The following is a 19,652-nucleotide window of genomic DNA, read 5'->3' as shown; positions in this document are numbered from 1 at the left end:
TTACCATACTTAGATTGTAAGAGATAAATATTGTATAGTTCTAATAAAAATATAAATAAATAGTAAGACAATTCATATAGCCACCATTGCTCCCATTTATAGACGTTGGTTATTCTTGCAGATGAGCAGTGGTATGAGAAGATGCAGAGCTCTATACGACTGTTCAGCGGACAACGAGGACGAGCTTTCGTTCCGTGAGGGAGAGGTCATCGTCGTCATCAATGAACGCACAGAAGACGACAACTGGATGGAGGGTCAAGTGGAAGGAACAAACCGACGCGGCATGTTCCCCGTGTCTTTCGTTCACATGCTACCGGATTAAAAGAAGACCAAGATATCTGGTTTCTCTTAGCGCACAATTGTGGTAAAGTGTTCATAAAAGTTTTGATGGCTAGCTGATGTCACCGGCAGTCGATTAGATAAGCGCAAATGAAATTAGTAAAGAGGTATCCAAAGTATTGCGCTGTAGATTTTAGTAGTGATTGGAGTATGTACGAGTAAAAACTATTAGATAAACTATACTCTCTCTACTTCGAATTAACGTTACTGTTTTGCGTGGATGCTATTGGGCTGCACTACACGAGCATAAATAACAGCAATCGCCAATAATAAATTTGCAATAGGGAATTGCATTGATAAACATAGGCCTAAAGCTATCGGAATTCTTTTTAAAAGTTATGAGCTTATTTACTCTAGCAAGATGTGCCACTATACACTTGTAGGAGATGAACGCAATCGCATCGATTTTAAATACAATAATGAGACACTTTAACCATACTCACGCTTTGAATGCGGTTGTTTTAAATCGGCAATATATAAGTATCAATAGCACATGTAATGAATTGTTTTTATACAAAGATTTTAATACTCATCAATTTTAACCAGACCATTTTTGGAGTATAGTTTTATTGTTGACAATTTTAAATGTTGAATGAATTGATGTTTGCAACAGTCACAAATCGGCGTTTAAGGTTTACGGTTCGTCGACCCAACGGCCTCTAACAATTTTACAACAATATTGTAAGCTCGGCCAGTACATCCGTCCCAATGCGGATATTTTGTATGTAATATTGATTTCCTAATATTTATAGTTTGGATATGTTTTTCTCTGTATAACGCACACAGCAATGTCAGTACGCAAAATGCGTAAATTGTTTTTAAGGAAAACACAATTATGCATTTGCGTTATTTGTCGAAAGCTTTGCGAAGAACTTGGCTCAATTGTAATATTTTTAAAAAAATTGGAAAAAAACTATTAAGTATGAAAATTATAAACAGTTTCCACTTCACAAAGTGATTGTTACACAGCGTAGTACATTTATGTACAGCTCATTTAATTTGCCAAAAAATATATGTGATCTGTAGAAAAAAGATATATTATATTCTCGACAAACTATCGGACCAGTGACCGTTTGTTGTCTAGTTATTCTAGTAGTTGATATTGAGGTGTCTTAGATTGTTATTGCATTGGAGATATTGTTTCTCGAGGGACACGTTGGAACGTGCATTGGTAATCCTGTGATAATTTTCATAAAATGAACATTACTCAGACTATAAAGATTGCAAACCTTAATAGATACAAGCGGTCTTACAACAAGTTTCTATGACATGGACCAAAGATTACATTACTCCCAAGCTTCCACAGCGATATAAAAATATTTAACTCAAGAATAGCCCCAATGCATGCACGGTCCAAGGTTGCTCTCGTAGGAGCAAACATTTGAATCTTGTTATAAATGTTAAATTTTATCACTTTCCACATTTTAAATAGTAGACGTAAAATTCTTATGCAATAAATAATCTTAGCGGTAGCAATAGCATTGGAGTCAGTAGGGTGAAAACTTTTTCCTCTAACGAATAAAGCTCTTGTATTTGTTAATAGTTAACAGTTTATGTGATTCATAATACATACAACATCTTAAACATTCCCTAACTTGTAATTGAGTTTTCTGTATATTAAGATTCCTTTGTATTCATAAGTCGTAAGTAATGCCTACACACATGTTATAGTTACCTATATTAACGCGCGCGTTGCCATAACCTAGTATTAGCTGAGAGTGATGTAAACAAAATAGTTTAAAGCTTTCAGTATCCACCATTAGCAATATGTTTTCTTTGAACTGTTACAAACGATACAAATAAATACAATTTTTTTTTGTTTCCGTAAATTTTGTACATACATAATATACCTTTGTAGAAATGCTTAACTTATTTAATAATGCTGGAAAAAGTATGTGTTTTATAAACATTCTGTTATATAACTTGCGTTTTAAAATCATTTTGTATTTATTGATTAGTTTAACTTATGAGAATCTAATTGTGATGAAATATTTTAATGCCATTTTAGTCTGTCAGTATGTCATTTATTAAGAACTTATGTAACCAAATGATGCTAATAGAAACTAAGATGTTTTAATTTGTATTGTAGAATATTGGAAATATGGATTTGTAGTTGAAATGAATTTTTCTATTGTGTATTATCTGAATGAAAATCTGTATGAATTTATTAATACATCACTTCGATGTCTATTTCAAGTCTATGTGATTTTATTTATTTTACCAATTAACACTTCCTCTTAAATATAATTTTTTAAAACTTACCATTAAAATCGATGACAATAAATTAATCGGAAACATTGAATTTTACATTTCGCAGTAAAAAAGTAAATTAACGTTTCACAAAGTTTCATTTAAAGAGAAAAATAATCTATGTGTGTTTTACTTTTTCTAAATAAAAATTATTTTGTCTCGCTTCAGTTTCTAGATGTTGAATAATGAACAGTTATTTGGAAACGCGAGATTCACATAATAATCGAATATTTACTAAATTTTATGCGATTATAGTCATTATTATATTATTATTAAACTTATATTGGAGCAAATGTCAGTCTTCAATTATATGGCTAAAGTCTGTGGCAGTATTAATACGTTCTCTGTTCTGTTCCCTTCAATAAATATATTAATAATCCTTCAAGAAATACGTTCGGAACGTTAATAATGTTAACTTTTACAGGTTGATTATTTTGTTTTATTCGAGAACTTAAGCAAAAAGTATCAAAATTTCAGTAAAAAAATGTTTTGGTTTCCTTTGTAAATATTCTTACCGCCATATCTACGTAACGTCACTTAATTATGTTATTTATTACGACCACCTACATTTTTGTGAGAAGAAAATACATGAGTAATGAATAATGGGCTCTGAAATAATTATAACCTGATTAAGATGACAATTTCATTTGCCTTTATGTGTAGAGGTACTTCGTTCTTTTGTTCATCTGTCGTTCATTATTTTCATCATTTGATATTGAATTTCACGCCGTAAATGAACAACGAATATTAATTTTAGGTTGAAGATCCTTGTGCAATCGATGTGCAATATTTATCGCCGAGTACTGTACAGTACTTTTAAAATTAATTTTGTCTATGGTCTAGACAGAGTCCATGGTTTACGTCAAAGTCAGCTGTTAGGCTATATAATTGAAACGTAATTCGTTAATAAAAATTTCTATAAAAGAATTTTAATAATGAGCAATTTTAGTAGCTTTTATTTAGGTTAATTTAATAATATGTAATGATAAGGTTTATGTACTTTTAAAATAATGTCGGTTAGGTTAAATATGCTTTTGTACAAACTTTAAAGTCAAGTTTTCGAATTGAAGTTTATTGATAACAAAGAGTAATTAACTCCACGTTGATATTTAGATAAATCATTTACTTAATAATTTCGTAAACTCGTTAGTGTTTATTTTATTACAATGACTTCACGTAAAAGAGTTTTTGATTTACTGAGAACTATAAACATTGCTTCGTAAGTAAGATTTTTAGTAGTATTTTAAATACATATTTAAAAATAAATCCTCGATAAGGATCCAGCATGTGATCTTGTTTAACTTCTTTTTCGAATTATTCGCAATGAGGTCATTACCCTACTATATAATAACTTTTAGTTAAATATAATCACATATTGAGTTTTCTAAAAGGTAGAATGTTCACAGAAAATTTATTATATTTGAGTTGTTGCAAAACTGTTTACACTGATAAAGAGCATGTTATATAACAGATTTCGTACAATATAAAATAAAAAGAACGAATCATAACTTAAATAATAAATGATTGATTGATGATGAAGTTCTAGCTATTAATATATATGAACCATTTTTATGGGTTAATGCAAACTGTACTTTTGTTATTGCTCTGAGCTGGATTTAATAATCATCACCCACTCTTAAAACATCACTAAATAGTTAAAAGTAAAATATGTATTACAAAAAAACAATTAGTACTGGAAGTGTGTTTTTAGAACTTTTTTCCGTTTTGAGGCAAGGCCTATAAAATATCACAGAAAATATGAAATAAATATCAATAATAATAATAATAATGGTGACATGGTAAGAATCTGTCACTGTTATTACAAATGATCTAAAAATACAGTTATAATGAATTTAACTTCATACTCCATCTTTTGCCCCTTTTGGTTTGTAACACAAAAGCATTAATCTAAATTAGAAAGAAAACAAAAGGTTGGATAGAAATAAGTAATCAAATTATATTTATTCACTACTGTCAAATTTTGAAAAGCTAAAGAATAAGGGTATACTTTTACATACAATGATGTTTTAACAAATAAGTTTTACATTATTTGCAAGTCTTAATGTATTGTAGGTGCCAATGTCCAGCACATAGTCATAGAGGAAATGTACAGGTTTCAAATTCTACTCCCATTAAAGATTATGCTTTTGAGGTAAGATTTTTTACTGACTTTAACTAAAGTGATTAGTAAGATGTTGTTGATGACACATTGACTATGTGGAAACAAAATTATTTAGGTAAATATTTACCATTAAAATTGTACAGGTACATAAAACAAATTAAATGTCATTATAATTAAAACATTTATTCTTCCATTAAACCCTTTTGCTATAGAGATTTGGAATACCTCATACACTTAGTACTGGCTACTAAACTGAAAAAGACTATATAAAAATGTAAAAGTCCAGTTCAAGGAAACTACCATCTTAAGCTTAGGTTAAATATATCTTACATTGTATAATTGAATATACAAAATGGAGAGTAACAAGATGAGTGCAGAAACCTAAGCATAAATACAGAATGATTAATTATATATGTAAATGCTTTAAGGGGTTGAATGTTTAGCTCATTTATTAAGTAAAGTTAAAGTAGTAAGTTAAGTTAAAGTATGGTACATCTTTCCAAAAATAAACTCCGAAATAATGAATAATGTAATGTTAATAATAAAAAGTCTTCAAAATTTGAATTACTACAAGTGAAAATTACTTATTGCTTTCTATTTGTCTCTGTAGACTGTACTGCCAGAAGTTTTTAGACTAACAATTCTATGTAAAATTCCAATAGAAAAAAATGAATTAATAATGAAGAATGCAAAAACAAAATTTTGTAACTTATTTCAGCATGATCACTAACAGGACAATTGAAAATAAGTGTAAAAGCTTTAGCCAATTACCATGTACATTTGAATATAACTATGTTTGGGATTTCAATTTGCAAGAAAATACTGGCTGTTTAAACTGTCACTACAAATTCTTAATGTCAAATCTCTTCATATAATTTTCCTACAATTTGCCAAGAGAAACTTTATTTTTATTGAGAAAAGTAGCAGATTCTTTATTTAATTTGTAATTCATTATCATCATCGTTATATCAGCCTATCAGATAGACGCCCACTGCAAGAGATAGGTTTTTTATTTTTGCAAGGGATAGGTTACACATAATATAAAATTAAGACTATTTAGTCACATCTTGATATAGAACTTTTTCACCCATACTTTTGAGCAAATGGAAGAGGAGATTGTGGCGGACATCTACAATAGTAAAAAAATAAAAGTTGCGTTACTTTTTTTAAATCTGCACGTATAAATTTACGTATTTGTCCATTTGATTTTGAATTTTTTGTCCACGAAAAATATTAATATTTCTTACTGGATTTTCCCACAATCTTGTAATTTTTGTTTGACAAATTTTGTTTGTTCAAGTCACAATGAATCAATACTGGAATACCAAAAATTATAGGGTCATTAAAAATTAGTCCAAATGTAAACAAAATCATAAAGTAAACAGGAACTGTATTAGCATATTTTCTGGTGTTATCTCTGCCCAGCATAGGAAGTTTAGTTTTGTTAATTCAACAATAAATAAAAATTTTGTTATTTTGCTTTGGCTTAAATTTATCCTCTTTGTTTTAGTTGAGCCATGACCTTAACGCAAGTGTAAACATTTGTTACGTACTTTTTTGTTATTTTCCTTAATTCAAATGTATCAAATAGTTAAACTTTTCACAGATAAAATGTTCAACAGTAAGGTATGGTTTAGGTGTAACAAGGGAGGTGGGAATGGATTTGGTAAATATGGGCGTAAAAAATGTTTGCGTTATGACGGATCAGAATGTCGTTTCGTTAAGTCCAATGAAAGCTGTGCTTGATTCCCTCGTGAAAAATGGAATTAACTACAGTGTTTACGATAACGTACGAGTCGAACCTACCGATACGAGGTATGCATTATTATGGAATGTAACTTTATGGCGTAAGATTTTGATCTCAATAACAGCACATTAAATTATCCATGTTTCGATTGATTCTGAAGTTTAGATGAGTTTAATTAAAGTTTAAATGGATAATGATTTCAAAAGGCGTAATTATCATAACTTAAGTAAAAATTAATATATAATTAATACCTTCCCTATAAAACTTGATTTGCTTTCACAGATGTTTTGGATAAGTATATAAAACGTGATCAATAGTCTCTATTATTATAATAAAAACTATAAGTGCTTCAGTTAGTTAAAAAAAAGTTTCTTGTGCATAGACAGGGTTTCATCTTACTCAAAATTTAACCACGCATTACAGTTTCAAGCATGCAATAGATTTTGCGAAGCAGGGTAATTTCGATAGCTATGTGGCGGTAGGCGGAGGCTCGGTCATGGATACCTGTAAAGCCGCCAACTTATACGCATGCGATCCGGAAGCGGAATTCCTAGATTACGTCAATCAACCTATAGGCAAAGGAAAACCTGTCACAGTGCCACTAAAACCAATGATTGCAAGTACGTTATAAAAACATTTTATGAATGTTCTTTTTGGATTATTTATTAAGTATAATTATAATAGATAACTCGTTTTAGTTCCTACAACTAGTGGTACAGGAAGCGAGACAACAGGAATGAGTATATTTGATTATGAAGATATAAAAGCAAAAACTGGAATTGCTCATACAGCTTTGAGACCTTTATTGGCTTTGATAGATCCACTTCATACGCTGAGTATGCCACAAACAGTTGCAAATTATGCCGGGTTCGACATTTTCTGCCACGCTTTGGAGAGTTTCACGGCTATTCCGTACACTGAGCGAGGTCCAGCTCCTGAAAATCCTGCTTTGCGACCAGTATATCAAGGCAGTAATCCTATATCAGACGTTTGGGCACGATTTTGTCTTCAGGTAATGAACATAGGTAGTGGACTTTTTCGTTGCTATAATTGCAATTAATCAAGTAATTATGTTGACAGTGCCTTCAAAAATACTTCGCACGGTCAGTTTACAATGCGGATGATCTCGAGGCGCGCTCTAGCATGCATCTGGCGGCAACAATGGCCGGTGTGGGCATCGGCAACGCTGGAGTTCATCTGTGCCACGGCCTAGCATATCCCATTGCAGGCAATGTAAAAAATTACGTCCCGAAGGATTACGGGTATTGCTTACATTTAAAATAAATAAGATCGAAATTTCTTTCGACCTCGATTTTCAGTATACTAATAGTCGTTCTTTTGCTTAGAACGTCCGTCTACAAGACTTATAGACGACCGTGTTAAGGTCTTTGGAAGTTGCTGGATGCAGGCCGCTGCCAAACGGTCCTCTTGGATATCTATGGGGGCGGTCAATGTCCCGCTGTGGCCGTAATGTGACTGAAATTATGATGATGACATTTTAAATCAGCTAATGATAATGTAATGTTCACTAAGAAGTCAAATCTTTTGAATTAATATAGTGGCATCTATACAAATTATTCAATTTATTTTCTTTATTTCCATCTTTATAATTAAATATAGTGTGATAACTTATGTATGTAAATATGAGAGTCAAATTGAGCTCATCTTTTTGTAATTTGAGGGATCTTTGTTTTTGATTACGTGACCAGTCCTAGTCATTATAACTCAAATATCCTTTACAAAATATAACAAAATATAAGTTACATTGATTTTAAACTTGTTTTTGACCCAAGGTTTTTAAAAATAGTACTAAAATTTGTGTACTTTTAACTGAAATTTTTTACGCATTGACAGAACAAAGCCTATGATACCGCACGGTCTAGCCGTTGTTTTGACTGCGCCGTCTGTATTCCGCTTCACTGCTGCAAGTGACCCTGACAAGCACTTGGAAGCCGCCGGAATACTCGGTGCCAATATATCAGGAAAAAAGCAAGAAGATGCCGGCAGAGTTCTGTCAGAAATAATTTTGAAGTACATGGACAAAATGAATGTCGAAAACGGTTTGAGTGCAATCGGTTACTCCGTCGAGGACATACCGCAGCTGGTGAAAGGGGCGTTGCCGCAGGTAATTTGAGAATTGGCTTTGTTTCTTTTATACATACAGGTGATTGCTTATAAAATAATAATAATTATTGCGTAAAAGCTTTAAAGGCTCATTTGTTGTCAATTTTCGTATGTAGTACACCTTTTCCAAAATAAATGGTTTCAGATATAATAACGTAATGATAATATAGTCTATAACACATTTAAATCATCAATTTGTATAGTCTGTTTTACAATAGGTGTAAGTTTTTTTTTTACAGAGAAGTGCGCTATTCATTCACACTTCTTAAACTTTTACGCCGGTAATTAATCACCATGTATACATTGACATGTTTATTAAGAATTTTTAAGTAAGTTTATAGATTTAGTGTTTTGTTGTTTTTAAAAGTAAAACATTGTTTACATGTTTTGACTTCAATTTTGGTCTTAACATATGTTGCTTAATGTGTGCGAATAGAAAAAATATGAATTTTGCACAAAAATCCGGTACTTCAACGGTAATACATTGCAACCCAGGTGCGTAAGGATTACGTGATAGCTCCATAGTTGCTTCCTATGCCAGCCAACAATCGATCGTTAGTTAACAAACATTATTCTTTTGAATTGAGAATGAAAGTTTTTACACCAGGAAGACTGTGAGGCCATAAGTTACCTTGGAGCTAACTCTGGCTTGCTACAAAAATGATTGTAAAGTTTTGGTAGTATCAGTATAAATATAACAACTACATCTTTTACGTGATAATCTACAGGTTATATAAAGTTCATTTTATTTTTTTAGCATCGTTTATTAAAGATCGCTCCAGTGCCACAATCCGAAGAAGATTTATCAAAAATACTAGAAGACTCGCTGATGCTGTACTAAAGTTTCCTACGAGTGTAATATATTCGACATAATTATTTAACAATATTATCTTATTGCAATATAATTTTTAATAAAAGAATTTACAATTTCGAGTGTAGTTTTTAATAATTTTAAGTACATAAAATGAACCTATTAACTAATTTGTATAATATATAATTATGTATATCTTAAATTAATTTGTTTAAATTTGACTTTTATTTGTTACTTTATTCATTATTATCAAATATAAGAAGCGCTAGGTTTTAAAAGTAGGTTTTACGCGACACAGTTGAAAATGATCGTGGAAGGCACTCTAGAAATGCTCCTGTGTAGATATGTATCCGTTCGTGACTAGCGCTCACATCTATCACTTACTGCTTATTTTAAAGTTAACGCAGTTGTTAATTTATTGTATTTATTGTAAAGTTAATTTGTACCGAATGGCTCACACCGCTTCGGGCACGATGTTGCTGTGGTGGAAGGGACTGCTCTCGTACGACATGTTCGAGGCATTCACGGTAACGTTGTGCAGAGGTGCGTAACGGTTAAGCTTGGGTGTTTTAGGGCCCGCCAAATCCTCCGTCAGTTGCTGGTACACCAGACCACAATCCTTTTTAGTACGACCCGGATGGCTCATAGCGGCAATGATTGCGCTGTTGTATCTTATCTGCTTATTCTTCTTGCTGCACACCATCATGACGATTTTAGCGATGACGATCAGCAACAGTAAAGCGCCCAGTACGGCGATCAATATCGGCCACAAGTAGCCGTAATGGCCATGCTCAGCCTCTGTTTCGAAGGCCTGGACATGCACTTCAGGTTCCAGGTCATCGTACATGTTATCGTTCTCGAGCAGTTTGATGTCGATCTTTATTTTATCGGTTTGTGTTTGCTCCGTGGCTAGTGGTTTATATGTACTTAAGTTTATTGCAGGTTTCTCAATAAGTTTGACTTTAAGGTCGACTTCGCCGTCATCATATTCCTCGCCAGATTCATCCTCATCGTCATCTTCCTCTTCTTCGTCGTCATCGGATTCACCATCAGCTTCATTATTGACATCATCTACATTAATCTTGTTATCATTACTTACAGCTGTGTCATCAGCGAGTTTTCCGTCGTCTAGTGTGTCTTTCAGATCAAAGTTTCCTTCAGTATCTTTGTCGATTCTTTCCCATATTTCTTCGTCTGAGACGGGTGGTAAAGGTTCGACTGGATGAGGCAAGGCGGCACCACAAGTTTTCTTTGTAAGGAATTCCCAACTATACGTACCGTCTTCTTCTTTATTATCTTTAGCCATATTAGCTACATTTGCGGAGTTAACGTTTGGCGATACTTTGCGATTGCTGAGCCAGGTCATAAGATTTTCGAAATCGCGACTGCAGGCAAGTGGGTTATTAGTAATGTCTAATGTGCGTAATTTATTTAAGCTGTCCAGCTCAGTTTGTTTGATTTCGGTAATGCGATTATGTGAAACATTCAGGAAGTTCAAGTTGTTGAGTAGCGCCGGGTGGTTCTTTTCTTCTTTCCATAGAGAGGTTAACTCGGCATGACTCATATCGAGTGTTGTTAGAATAGGAGTGTAAACGAAAATTTCTGCTGAGAGAACCTTTAACGGGTTCCCTTGGAGATTAAGCTTTCCTAATTCCTTGTTCTTCTCAAAAACTTTTGTTTCTAGGGTAGCTAACTTATTGTATGAAAGGTTGATATCTACTAGTCGTGGGCATCGCGAAAATACTTCTGTACCTATAGATTTTATATTGTTTCCAGAGAGATTGATCTGAGATAAGGCGGTAAAAGTTTTTAGAGAGTCATTTTCGATTTCTTCTAGACCGCAGTTGGATGCATCAAACAAATATATGTTAAACTGTTCTGCAGAACAGGCGAATCCCTCCGCAGGCAAATGTTTCAGTCGGGGATTGTTCGAAATTTTAAATATATCAAGTTCAATATTTTCTTTAATGAGTAAGCCAGAAATGAAGTCTAAGTCGTTGTAAGAAAGGTCCAAGTAATTGAGTTCGACAAGTTTGTGGAATGCTTGGTTATGTATTTTTTCAATACTGTTGCCGCTCAAGTTTAGATTTGCAATATAAGTCATACCGTTGAACATAGAAGGCCCAATGAATTTAATATTTGTCTGGCCAGCATTTAGAGTAAGCAGATCTGAAATTTGAAGACCGTAAACTGAGTCAATCGGATTCCTTTGAATATGTAGGGTTGCCAGCTCTGTATTTTCAGAAAATATGTCTTCAGGAAGCGACTTGATATTGTTATCACTTAAGTCAAGTTCCTCCAAATCGAGAAGTTTTTTGAAGGCGTTTGGATCCAAGTCGGAGAGACCATTACCGGCTACGTTCAGATACATTAGACCGGGCATATTTTTGAAGGTATTAGCTGTAAGGTATTGGATGTTACAATAAGAGACATCAAGTTCTTGTACAGACGATGCGTTTAGGAAATATTCGTGAGAGCCGGCAGCTGGGAATTTAAGTTGATTGTTGGACAACGTTAACAGTAATAATTTCTTGTTGTTAGCAAAAGTTTCGGGGTGTAAAGTTTTAAGATTATTATTAGACAAGTTGATGGCGTACAATTCATGTAGTCCGTGGAATGCGTTTGGCCCGACAAAACTTATAGTGCTATTAACAATTTTAATAGTTGCGATCTGATGAAGACCAAGCTTCTTGAAGATGAAATCGTCAAGCTGGATAGGTATTGTGGGATCGGCGTTTTCAATTACCAGATCGGTGATATCATCGCCGAATTTTTGTGTACCGATTTCGAGGCGGTTGCACTTAGCTATCCTATATCCTTGAGATACAGTGCATATGCAGTCCCTGGGGCAGGGCCTGTCCTCATTAAACAGTACCTCCTGATCTTCAGCTGAATCATAATCTTCATATTGAAAGAGGAAGTTGTCCGAGTCTTTGTTGATCTTTTTAGCTGTTTTGTTTACAGGCTCACTGATAACAAGTGCGCATGCTGCCAGGAGCAGTAACAACTCCCGGGACCTCGCTCCCATGTCGTAGCGAACTCTGAAACGAAAAAAATAGCTGTTAAAATCCCTCATTCGACTTTATCAATAAGTATTACATGAATTACGAAAGTTACCTACTATTATCGAACAATAGTGTTTTCAAAATGACCTTTTTATTTTAAGTGGAATGTTAACAATAGCCTAAAGATTTTTAAACGAAAACAACATGTATAAACATCTAGACGTGAAAAGAGGGCATAGGTTGTAGATTAAAAAAAATGGACATGATTTCAAATGTCATTTTACAACAAAAACAGAGAAGGCTGCACCTGTAAGTGAGTTACATTAAGATGTTTATTTAATAACTGTTAATAGTTTGTTAATGATTACGCGGTGCTTAAGATAACAACTGTGTTGTTATTGGTCGCTGTTATAACTGCCATAAATATACGTATATATGCCCCAAATTACCAGTACATATAAAGTTAACAAATCTACAATTACTATTGTCGGCAACAGTAGGTGATTATCTTCTTTATAAATCTTTTGCAAGTTATGTACTAAGTGTATGTGTATACGGGCTTTGTTCCAGTGAAATCTTATCTGAGCATTGTGCGTCTGTCAGTGCGTCATGACTTGAACATGTGATCTCGTTCTGACATACGATCTAACGAACGAAGCTCAATGTGAGCCTGTTAAGTATAAAGAGTCTCCCGTCGCCAGTAGTACCCTTGAAGGTTGTTCTAACTGTTTTTATCCCGACTACCGGTCTTCAAATTATATTAATTCTAAGCGACTTTATTTCGCAACGAGTCTCGCCATTTTTATTTGCATGATAATTGCCTGAGCAAATTATGTCACGGTTGACGTGTGATAGAGATGAAAAAGTAATAATCTATTTTGTCTTTTTAAGATATATTTCTGTAATTCGATAATTCTTTAATCGAAATTTCTGGAAACCAATTTTCATATTTTAAAACATGAATTATCATTTTACATAGAATATTTTAGTACTTTCTCGAACCAGAGTAAGGCAGTTGACCTGCCGATAGAATTTGTCGACGCAGGGATCGAACGTTTATCGCAAGATAAAGGCAAGTACACAAAAGGTAATGAGGTACGTTGTTTGTAGAGACGCGCGTCGAATACAAGTTGTCCGTATAAACATGTTAAACTAGCGTCAGTTATATTACGGTCGGTGACAAAACTCGTTTCTATACATTTTGTCTACTCAATTTAAAAGTCGATTTCCCAACAATAGACCTTACAACAGTACAGCATTACCTTTACACCAACTATTACTGAGAACTCTATTTTATTATGCTTTTATTTTCGTTGAAATTCATTTTTTTTACAAGTGATCTTGGTGATCGTGATATAGAGTGGTTACTTCTTTTTTACGTAATCTTATATACGAAAGCAGAATCACTATAAAGTATCACCATACAAAAGTAAAAATACAACAAGAACATTTCTAGAAGATCTCTTGAAATTGTTACTATACTCTCATATCTACATTTATCTAAACATGTCTAAAATTGCATCCATGCATTGAAATTGAATTTTGCTAAGAGTACAAACATGTAAGTTTTTAAAAATAATCTGTATAAAACATAACGATGTCTTAGTGATTTAATACGAAACAAGAAATATGTTCGAGTTGTTTATAATAAACAAAATATATAAAAACTAACACCAATTGAAAGATAATTGATACCAAAATATGACATGTGAATCGAATATCTTTAGCAAGTGTCTATATTTCTACGTCCCCGATGGCACGAAGAACGACTGATTAGATTAGATACCCGCTCCAGAGCAACGTTCGTCTGATATAACTACTGCCAAGAGTTGTTACAAAAATTCCATAGAGATTAACATTTAATTCGTGGTAAGGCTATTTACAAACTTGCCAATATTAAATTTATAAATTACATAATATATAACCTTTACATTACGAGCCGAGATAAGAAAGAAAATAAAAACAATTCATCCTCTTCAACATATCAATGACTTAATATGTCAACATTACTCGATATATGTATTAAACACCAGATGTACATTTCAACGAATCAATTTTAAATAATATTGATTAACATTATAAAACTGATTGGGCTGGAATACAATACCGAAGCGAACATTGTAATGTCGCAGTGAATATTAAAATACCGGCTTAGATAAATTATTGTTTTGCATACAATCGCTTCGGAGGCCCACATTGCCGTCAACTCGTGCAGATATGCTTCAAATACAATCCATCCATTGTACAATAAAGATTGACCAGCTAACCACGTGTCACATTTAGAATTTCGAAATGTATAGGCAACAGAAAAAAAACTTATAATTAATTTTATTTCCTCTGACTAATTATTGCCCTGCTATTCTTACATATAGATTTAAAAAGATTGAAAATAATTAAGATCTAGTTATTTTTAAATATGTTTATTGTAGTTAAAATGACCATTAATAAATTCATAATTGTTTTTGTCCAACTATAGCTTGTTCATTAATTTTAATTTAATCAAATAATTTATTACAATACTTTCTAACTGTGTTAATTGAAGTATTTGTCATGTCGTGTTTCCCAAAGGAAAATCGTGATTTTCGACTTACAAATGAATATTGTCTATAAATGCAGTAAAAGTAAACAACGCGCTGTTTGCTTGAAGCATCAAAGATACGTGTGAAAGAGTGATGCAACTCCAACAAATATCATTTCCATATGAAATGTAACGTGTGAAACTACTGACCGAATATTAGTGGGCGTGTTATATTCTCGAGTGCCGTCTGTTTGTAATGGGCAACCGAATCCTAAAAGTGTAACTTCATTAAAAACTAATAACAGTTAACTTCATCACATAGTCAGAAAAAGACGAAGAAAAACAAAAAGAGAAATCTTTACTTTTATAATTCTTTATTATATATATGAGACAGCAGACAACAGAGAGACAGCAATAATTTTATTGGAATAAAACCAAACATGAACAAAAATGCGGTATAAAACTAACACGTCACGATTAAGAGACAATTCAGCCACTTGAACAAAAAAAAATGCTCTTGTTTATGGTGAAAGTAAACTCGTTTTTATCGAAATAATATAGTAGTTATCTTTTCAGTTGTTCGTGCGATATGGAATAGAATAAAAGCATTATCATGTCAGAAACAAAATGTTTATCAAGCGTTTCTAATCTTATATCTATTTAAATCTCTATATGATTCTCTTAACGTATCTTTGAGTCTTGAACTTGTATATCATAGTTATAGTTAAAACAAAATCAATTGGAGTTGACTAGATGCCCAAAGCCAGATAACAACGTTTTCGAATAAAAAATAAATAACACACTGTTGATTTAACCAAGATACGGAATACAGAATTAGCGGTGCGGACAAAAATCATTAAAATTTAAATGAAAATCTTAATAGTTTCAATCATGGATTTATTACAGTTATAATAAGGGAATATTATATTAAATATGTTAAGAAAATCGCAGTTGGATTTCTGGTGCGGTACGCGAAAGCTATATATACATATATAAATATAAACATACACGGTATGTTTTAGTTGTACAAGTTAATTAAAGTTTTGGTTCCAAAATTTGGTTCTTTATCTCGCTATAATCCGATAATAGTAACTGATCATGCTATTGTCCGATCCTCTCGCTCGAATGGAAAAGCTAAACGAGTAACCAGTGGCAACCCTAGGCGTCTTCTACCAACCAAGCTTTTAGTTGTAGTATCGAAATCGGTTTACTGCCGAACTTTTACGGAAACGCTAACGGCGGCGGCGCTGATACTCTTTTTTCTTTACCCATCACCTCGCCGCGTTTTCCTAAGACGCGGTACAGCGGTTACAGTACTACTTTAAAAGTAGGAAGACCTGTTCCGAAAGAATATCTAAGGCTTGAGTTTGGCTTGAAGAAGCGTTTTCAACGTTACATTATCCGGTGAAGCCTAAAAGATAAACAGCGTTTCCTTTTCAACGAGGAAAGTAAAGATCGAGACGACGCGTCTCATAAATCTTGCCTCTGTGATTGTGTAAAAACATCACCATAAAATTTTGATATATCTCATGACCGACTGAATCGACCGAAACTTATCATTGTAAGACAATAATTATCCTAATTGGTTACTTACAGCGGTGGTTTATGTAATTATTTATTAAATGATATCTACTATTCACTTTCCCATGTCTATTTTAAAAAATTTAGAAATAGAACAATTGTAAAACTTACATATGTCCTTGTTCAGCCACCCAGTGATTATTTAAATTGAAATCTGCAAATAAAAGAAAAACATTATTTAGTAATCTGAATAATTAAATTATATGTCATATTTACACAAATCCTGTGTTTTACATAACAAGAACCATGTCTAAAATATTTTTTACACAAAGAGCTATGGTCAGAGTTGTGTTTCTTTTTACTTGTAAGCAATCGAAGTAATCACCTAAGAGTAAATGATTCGACCAATCCTTTGCGATTATGCCAAATTTCGTTGCACAATATCCTACCTTCGTACCTATTACAAATATGCTTTTAACTTTAAAACGGAGCGGCACATCTCATTAGCCCCGTTATTTCATTCGCTACGGTGCAACCCAAACGGGAATGCTATTGTTTTGCTGTGGTATATGCGCTGCCATGGTAGACGAAAAGTCTCTAGCAAAAAAGGACTACTACCTATAATCTTTTTTATAAATTCTAAAGCATGTATCGGATATAAATCAAAATTGTGTAATAACTAATATATTTGGGATTGACAACCTAAACATTAGTAAGTAAACAATAGAAGTAATATTTCGCAATTTAATTGCCAGCGGTATCAGTCTTAAATAAAATCATTCCTTAAATTAGTGAAAAAGGAAACTGTGGTGGTTAAAATTTAATAATTGTCATATGTAACGTAGATAACAAGCTCCAAATAAAAGTGAAACGATTCGAACCAATGCGACAGATGGCCGGGTCACTGGCAAAACTTTCAATCCGCGAGTCATGTGCCAGTTGCGGTATCGATTTCGCATTCGCACCGCATATCGATAAATAGGAACAGCAACAGATTACCCGACAACGCAACACCGATACGCCGGTAAACAAAATAGGCGTGGCTAGACAAGTACTGCAAGTACTAAGACCAGTTCTGATGGAGTTCGCTCGCGGCTAATGTCGGCGACTAGGAAGGATAATGAATTACTTATAAACGCATGTTTTGTAAAGAAACATCTTAATGAAAATTACCAGCTTTTACATTTGCAAAAGAGTGACCATACGATAAAATATATTAGAATAATTAATAACATTTAAATATAATAGATTGTGGCTTAATTGTCAATATATCGCAATGACATCGACATACATTATTAACGTTAAACTAGGATTGCCTTGAAGGTAACAGAAGGTCGTTAAATCTTTCCGCTGCTTGAATGTTAATGCAACATCGCTCGTGCCGAGTCGCGCGTCTGTTCGCTACTTCTTATAGTTTTCGGGTCTTTGGAAGTTTTAGCGATTAATTTCAAGAAATTCGCACCTTTCCACAATTAATAAAAACTATTCAATTCTTACAATTTGACAGAAAGAAAAAAAACTGAGGACAGTTTTATGCATTTAATTAACAATTTTAATGTAAGGTTCCAATGTTTAAATTACATAAACGTAAGTAATACCTATTTGAAAACTATTTACAAATTACTTTGGCGATTGCTTCATAATTTACGAATTCCGTTTGGCTATTTATTATCTGGATTTGAATACATAAATTTAAATAAAGGACATTTTTTCTATGAAAGTCAAATGTATAATTAAATAATTAGTAGATAAGCATCTCGAAAACTATAGAACCAATCTATTGTCAGTGCGCCTTTAGAGTTAACAATAACTCTTGAATTCAATATAACTTGAAAATAAATATATATGACAAAGAAGATCTTTTAGTTTAGTAAACCAAGCGTTACTTTGCGGAAATCCGTCTCAAGTAGTAACGTTTCTTTTTTACAAACGTATCGATTTCGTATCGTTAGGGAAGCGAGAGTGCTGAACCCGACAAGAACTCGTGATTTTTTTTTGTATTTTTATTCAATTCGCTTTTTTCATTTGTGTTATACTACGATGTAATGAAACATGGAAGAATAAGTAATGAATAGGCCTTAGTAGTATCTTCTTAATACTAATTACTAATCCTAATACTATATACTATATAATACTTAATACTAATAATAGTGTTATATTTCGTGATACTGTTATGCCGTCTTCTTGAATCATTTTACTGATTAATCGTAAATAGAAAAAACACACAAAAATGGAATTACAGGATAAAACTAAAAACAGATAAAACTCTTGCTTTATTTGTCAATGACAGATAAAACAAGAAATTTATCTGAATATATCTTTCAACATTTGCATATCTATTGTTTAAAATTGATATAGGTAATCCGTCTATGTGTGCACATCGACGTGCAAACAATCTAGAAGCATGTGTCAAGACGCAAGAAATTATTACATCTGACGCGACTTGGCGATTTTTCTTAGTCACATACTGAATTCGTAGTGTGGGTGTAATGTAATATAAAATAATATAATACATAATATAAAATGTTAACTTTTAACGCGACAAAAAAGTCTTAATTTCAAGTATTTTTAAAAAAAAAATTTTAGTTGATCCTGGTAATTTAAATTGCGGTATGCAATAGTCGGTATGCAATAGTGATTTTTAAACATCACAGAATTTTATCGATGTACCGAAAATGATTACAGCATCAAATTTTAATCAACTTTGTTGGAAATATAATAGATATTTTTTTTAATTTTGAGGTTATGTTAGCACCGCTGATAAGGTAGGTTATCATACCAATTCAGCATGATGTTGATTAATTATCACATACATATATAAATAGGAAATAGGTGTAAAAGCTTTAAAGAGCTGTGTATAGCTCAATTAAAGTATGGTACATCTTATACAAAAATAAATAGTTTTATAAATAATGATCAACGTTATTAAAAGTAATTATTGTGTGTGTGTATATATACATTATATGTAACGTATTTTAGAGCGATTTTTCTGTATACGCTTAGTTTTCGATCATCCAAATAGTCAAAATGTCCATTTACGTAATCAGTTCACAACAATCGCTCCACGTGTAATTATAAAATACATCTTAAACCCGTCTCATAGATAATACACGAATGTTTATTATTCCGCAATCTCTGTACCTATAAATGGTCATAGTTTTTTTTTTTTGTTAATTGTTTTGATATAAAGAGACGTTATTTAGTTGCGGGAAATA

General features: G+C 32.7%; 3 protein-coding genes across 4 annotated transcripts in view; 2 read left to right on the top strand and 1 right to left on the bottom strand.

The window, feature by feature from the left end:
• The window catches only part of Asap (ArfGAP domain of ASAP), a 65,198-nt gene extending 62,748 nt beyond the window's left edge, over window positions 1–2,450 (top strand). Inside the window, exon 17 of the mRNA XM_068770841.1 lies at window positions 122–2,450. Within this exon, the coding sequence (XP_068626942.1) occupies window positions 122–322 (201 nt within the window). The 3' untranslated portion in view covers window positions 323–2,450. The remainder of the gene's footprint in view (window positions 1–121) is intronic.
• A 1,147-nt stretch (window positions 2,451–3,597) lies between these two features.
• On the top strand, window positions 3,598–9,518 carry T3dh (Type III alcohol dehydrogenase). 2 transcript variants are annotated; one of them, XM_068770852.1, is made up of 8 exons: window positions 3,598–3,808; window positions 4,663–4,741; window positions 6,318–6,526; window positions 6,882–7,078; window positions 7,157–7,470; window positions 7,539–7,720; window positions 8,313–8,583; window positions 9,340–9,518. In XM_068770852.1, exons 1-8 carry the CDS (start codon window positions 3,756–3,758, stop codon window positions 9,421–9,423), a joined length of 1,389 nt encoding a protein of 462 aa, XP_068626953.1. In that variant the 5' UTR covers window positions 3,598–3,755; the 3' UTR covers window positions 9,424–9,518. The 2 variants fall into 2 exon arrangements, with proteins under 2 accessions (XP_068626953.1, XP_068626954.1); XM_068770853.1 differs by lacking the exon at window positions 4,663–4,741 and having other exon boundaries at window positions 3,777–3,808; window positions 9,340–9,513.
• A 77-nt stretch (window positions 9,519–9,595) lies between these two features.
• The window catches only part of Gp150 (glycoprotein 150), a 31,950-nt gene continuing 21,893 nt past the window's right edge, over window positions 9,596–19,652 (bottom strand). Inside the window, exons 2-3 of the mRNA XM_068770843.1 lie at window positions 16,609–16,651; window positions 9,596–12,434 (exon numbers count right to left, since the gene is read on the bottom strand). Coding sequence (XP_068626944.1) covers window positions 9,848–12,421 — 2,574 coding nt within the window. The 5' untranslated portion in view covers window positions 12,422–12,434; window positions 16,609–16,651 and the 3' untranslated portion in view covers window positions 9,596–9,847. The remainder of the gene's footprint in view (window positions 12,435–16,608; window positions 16,652–19,652) is intronic.

The sequence above is a fragment of the Battus philenor genome, unplaced genomic scaffold (assembly GCF_028537555.1).
Source record: "Battus philenor isolate CCGP_79_NKW_IND1 unplaced genomic scaffold, ilBatPhil1.0.hap1 SCAF_3, whole genome shotgun sequence".
Taxonomy (NCBI): domain Eukaryota; kingdom Metazoa; phylum Arthropoda; class Insecta; order Lepidoptera; family Papilionidae; genus Battus; species Battus philenor.
This window is presented reverse-complemented; position numbering and strand designations above follow the sequence as displayed.

What these genes read in the sequence shown, in the direction of transcription:
- T3dh (XM_068770852.1), top strand. Translation starts at nt 3,756, where the DNA reads ATGACTTCACGTAAAAGAGTTTTTGATTTACTGAGAACTATAAACATT. An exon ending in GTCGAACCTACCGATACGAG is followed by an intron (nt 6,527 to 6,881) that starts GTATGCATTATT and finishes CACGCATTACAG; the next exon opens with TTTCAAGCATGCAATAGATT. An exon ending in TACGTCCCGAAGGATTACGG is followed by an intron (nt 7,721 to 8,312) that starts GTATTGCTTACA and finishes ACGCATTGACAG; the next exon opens with AACAAAGCCTATGATACCGC.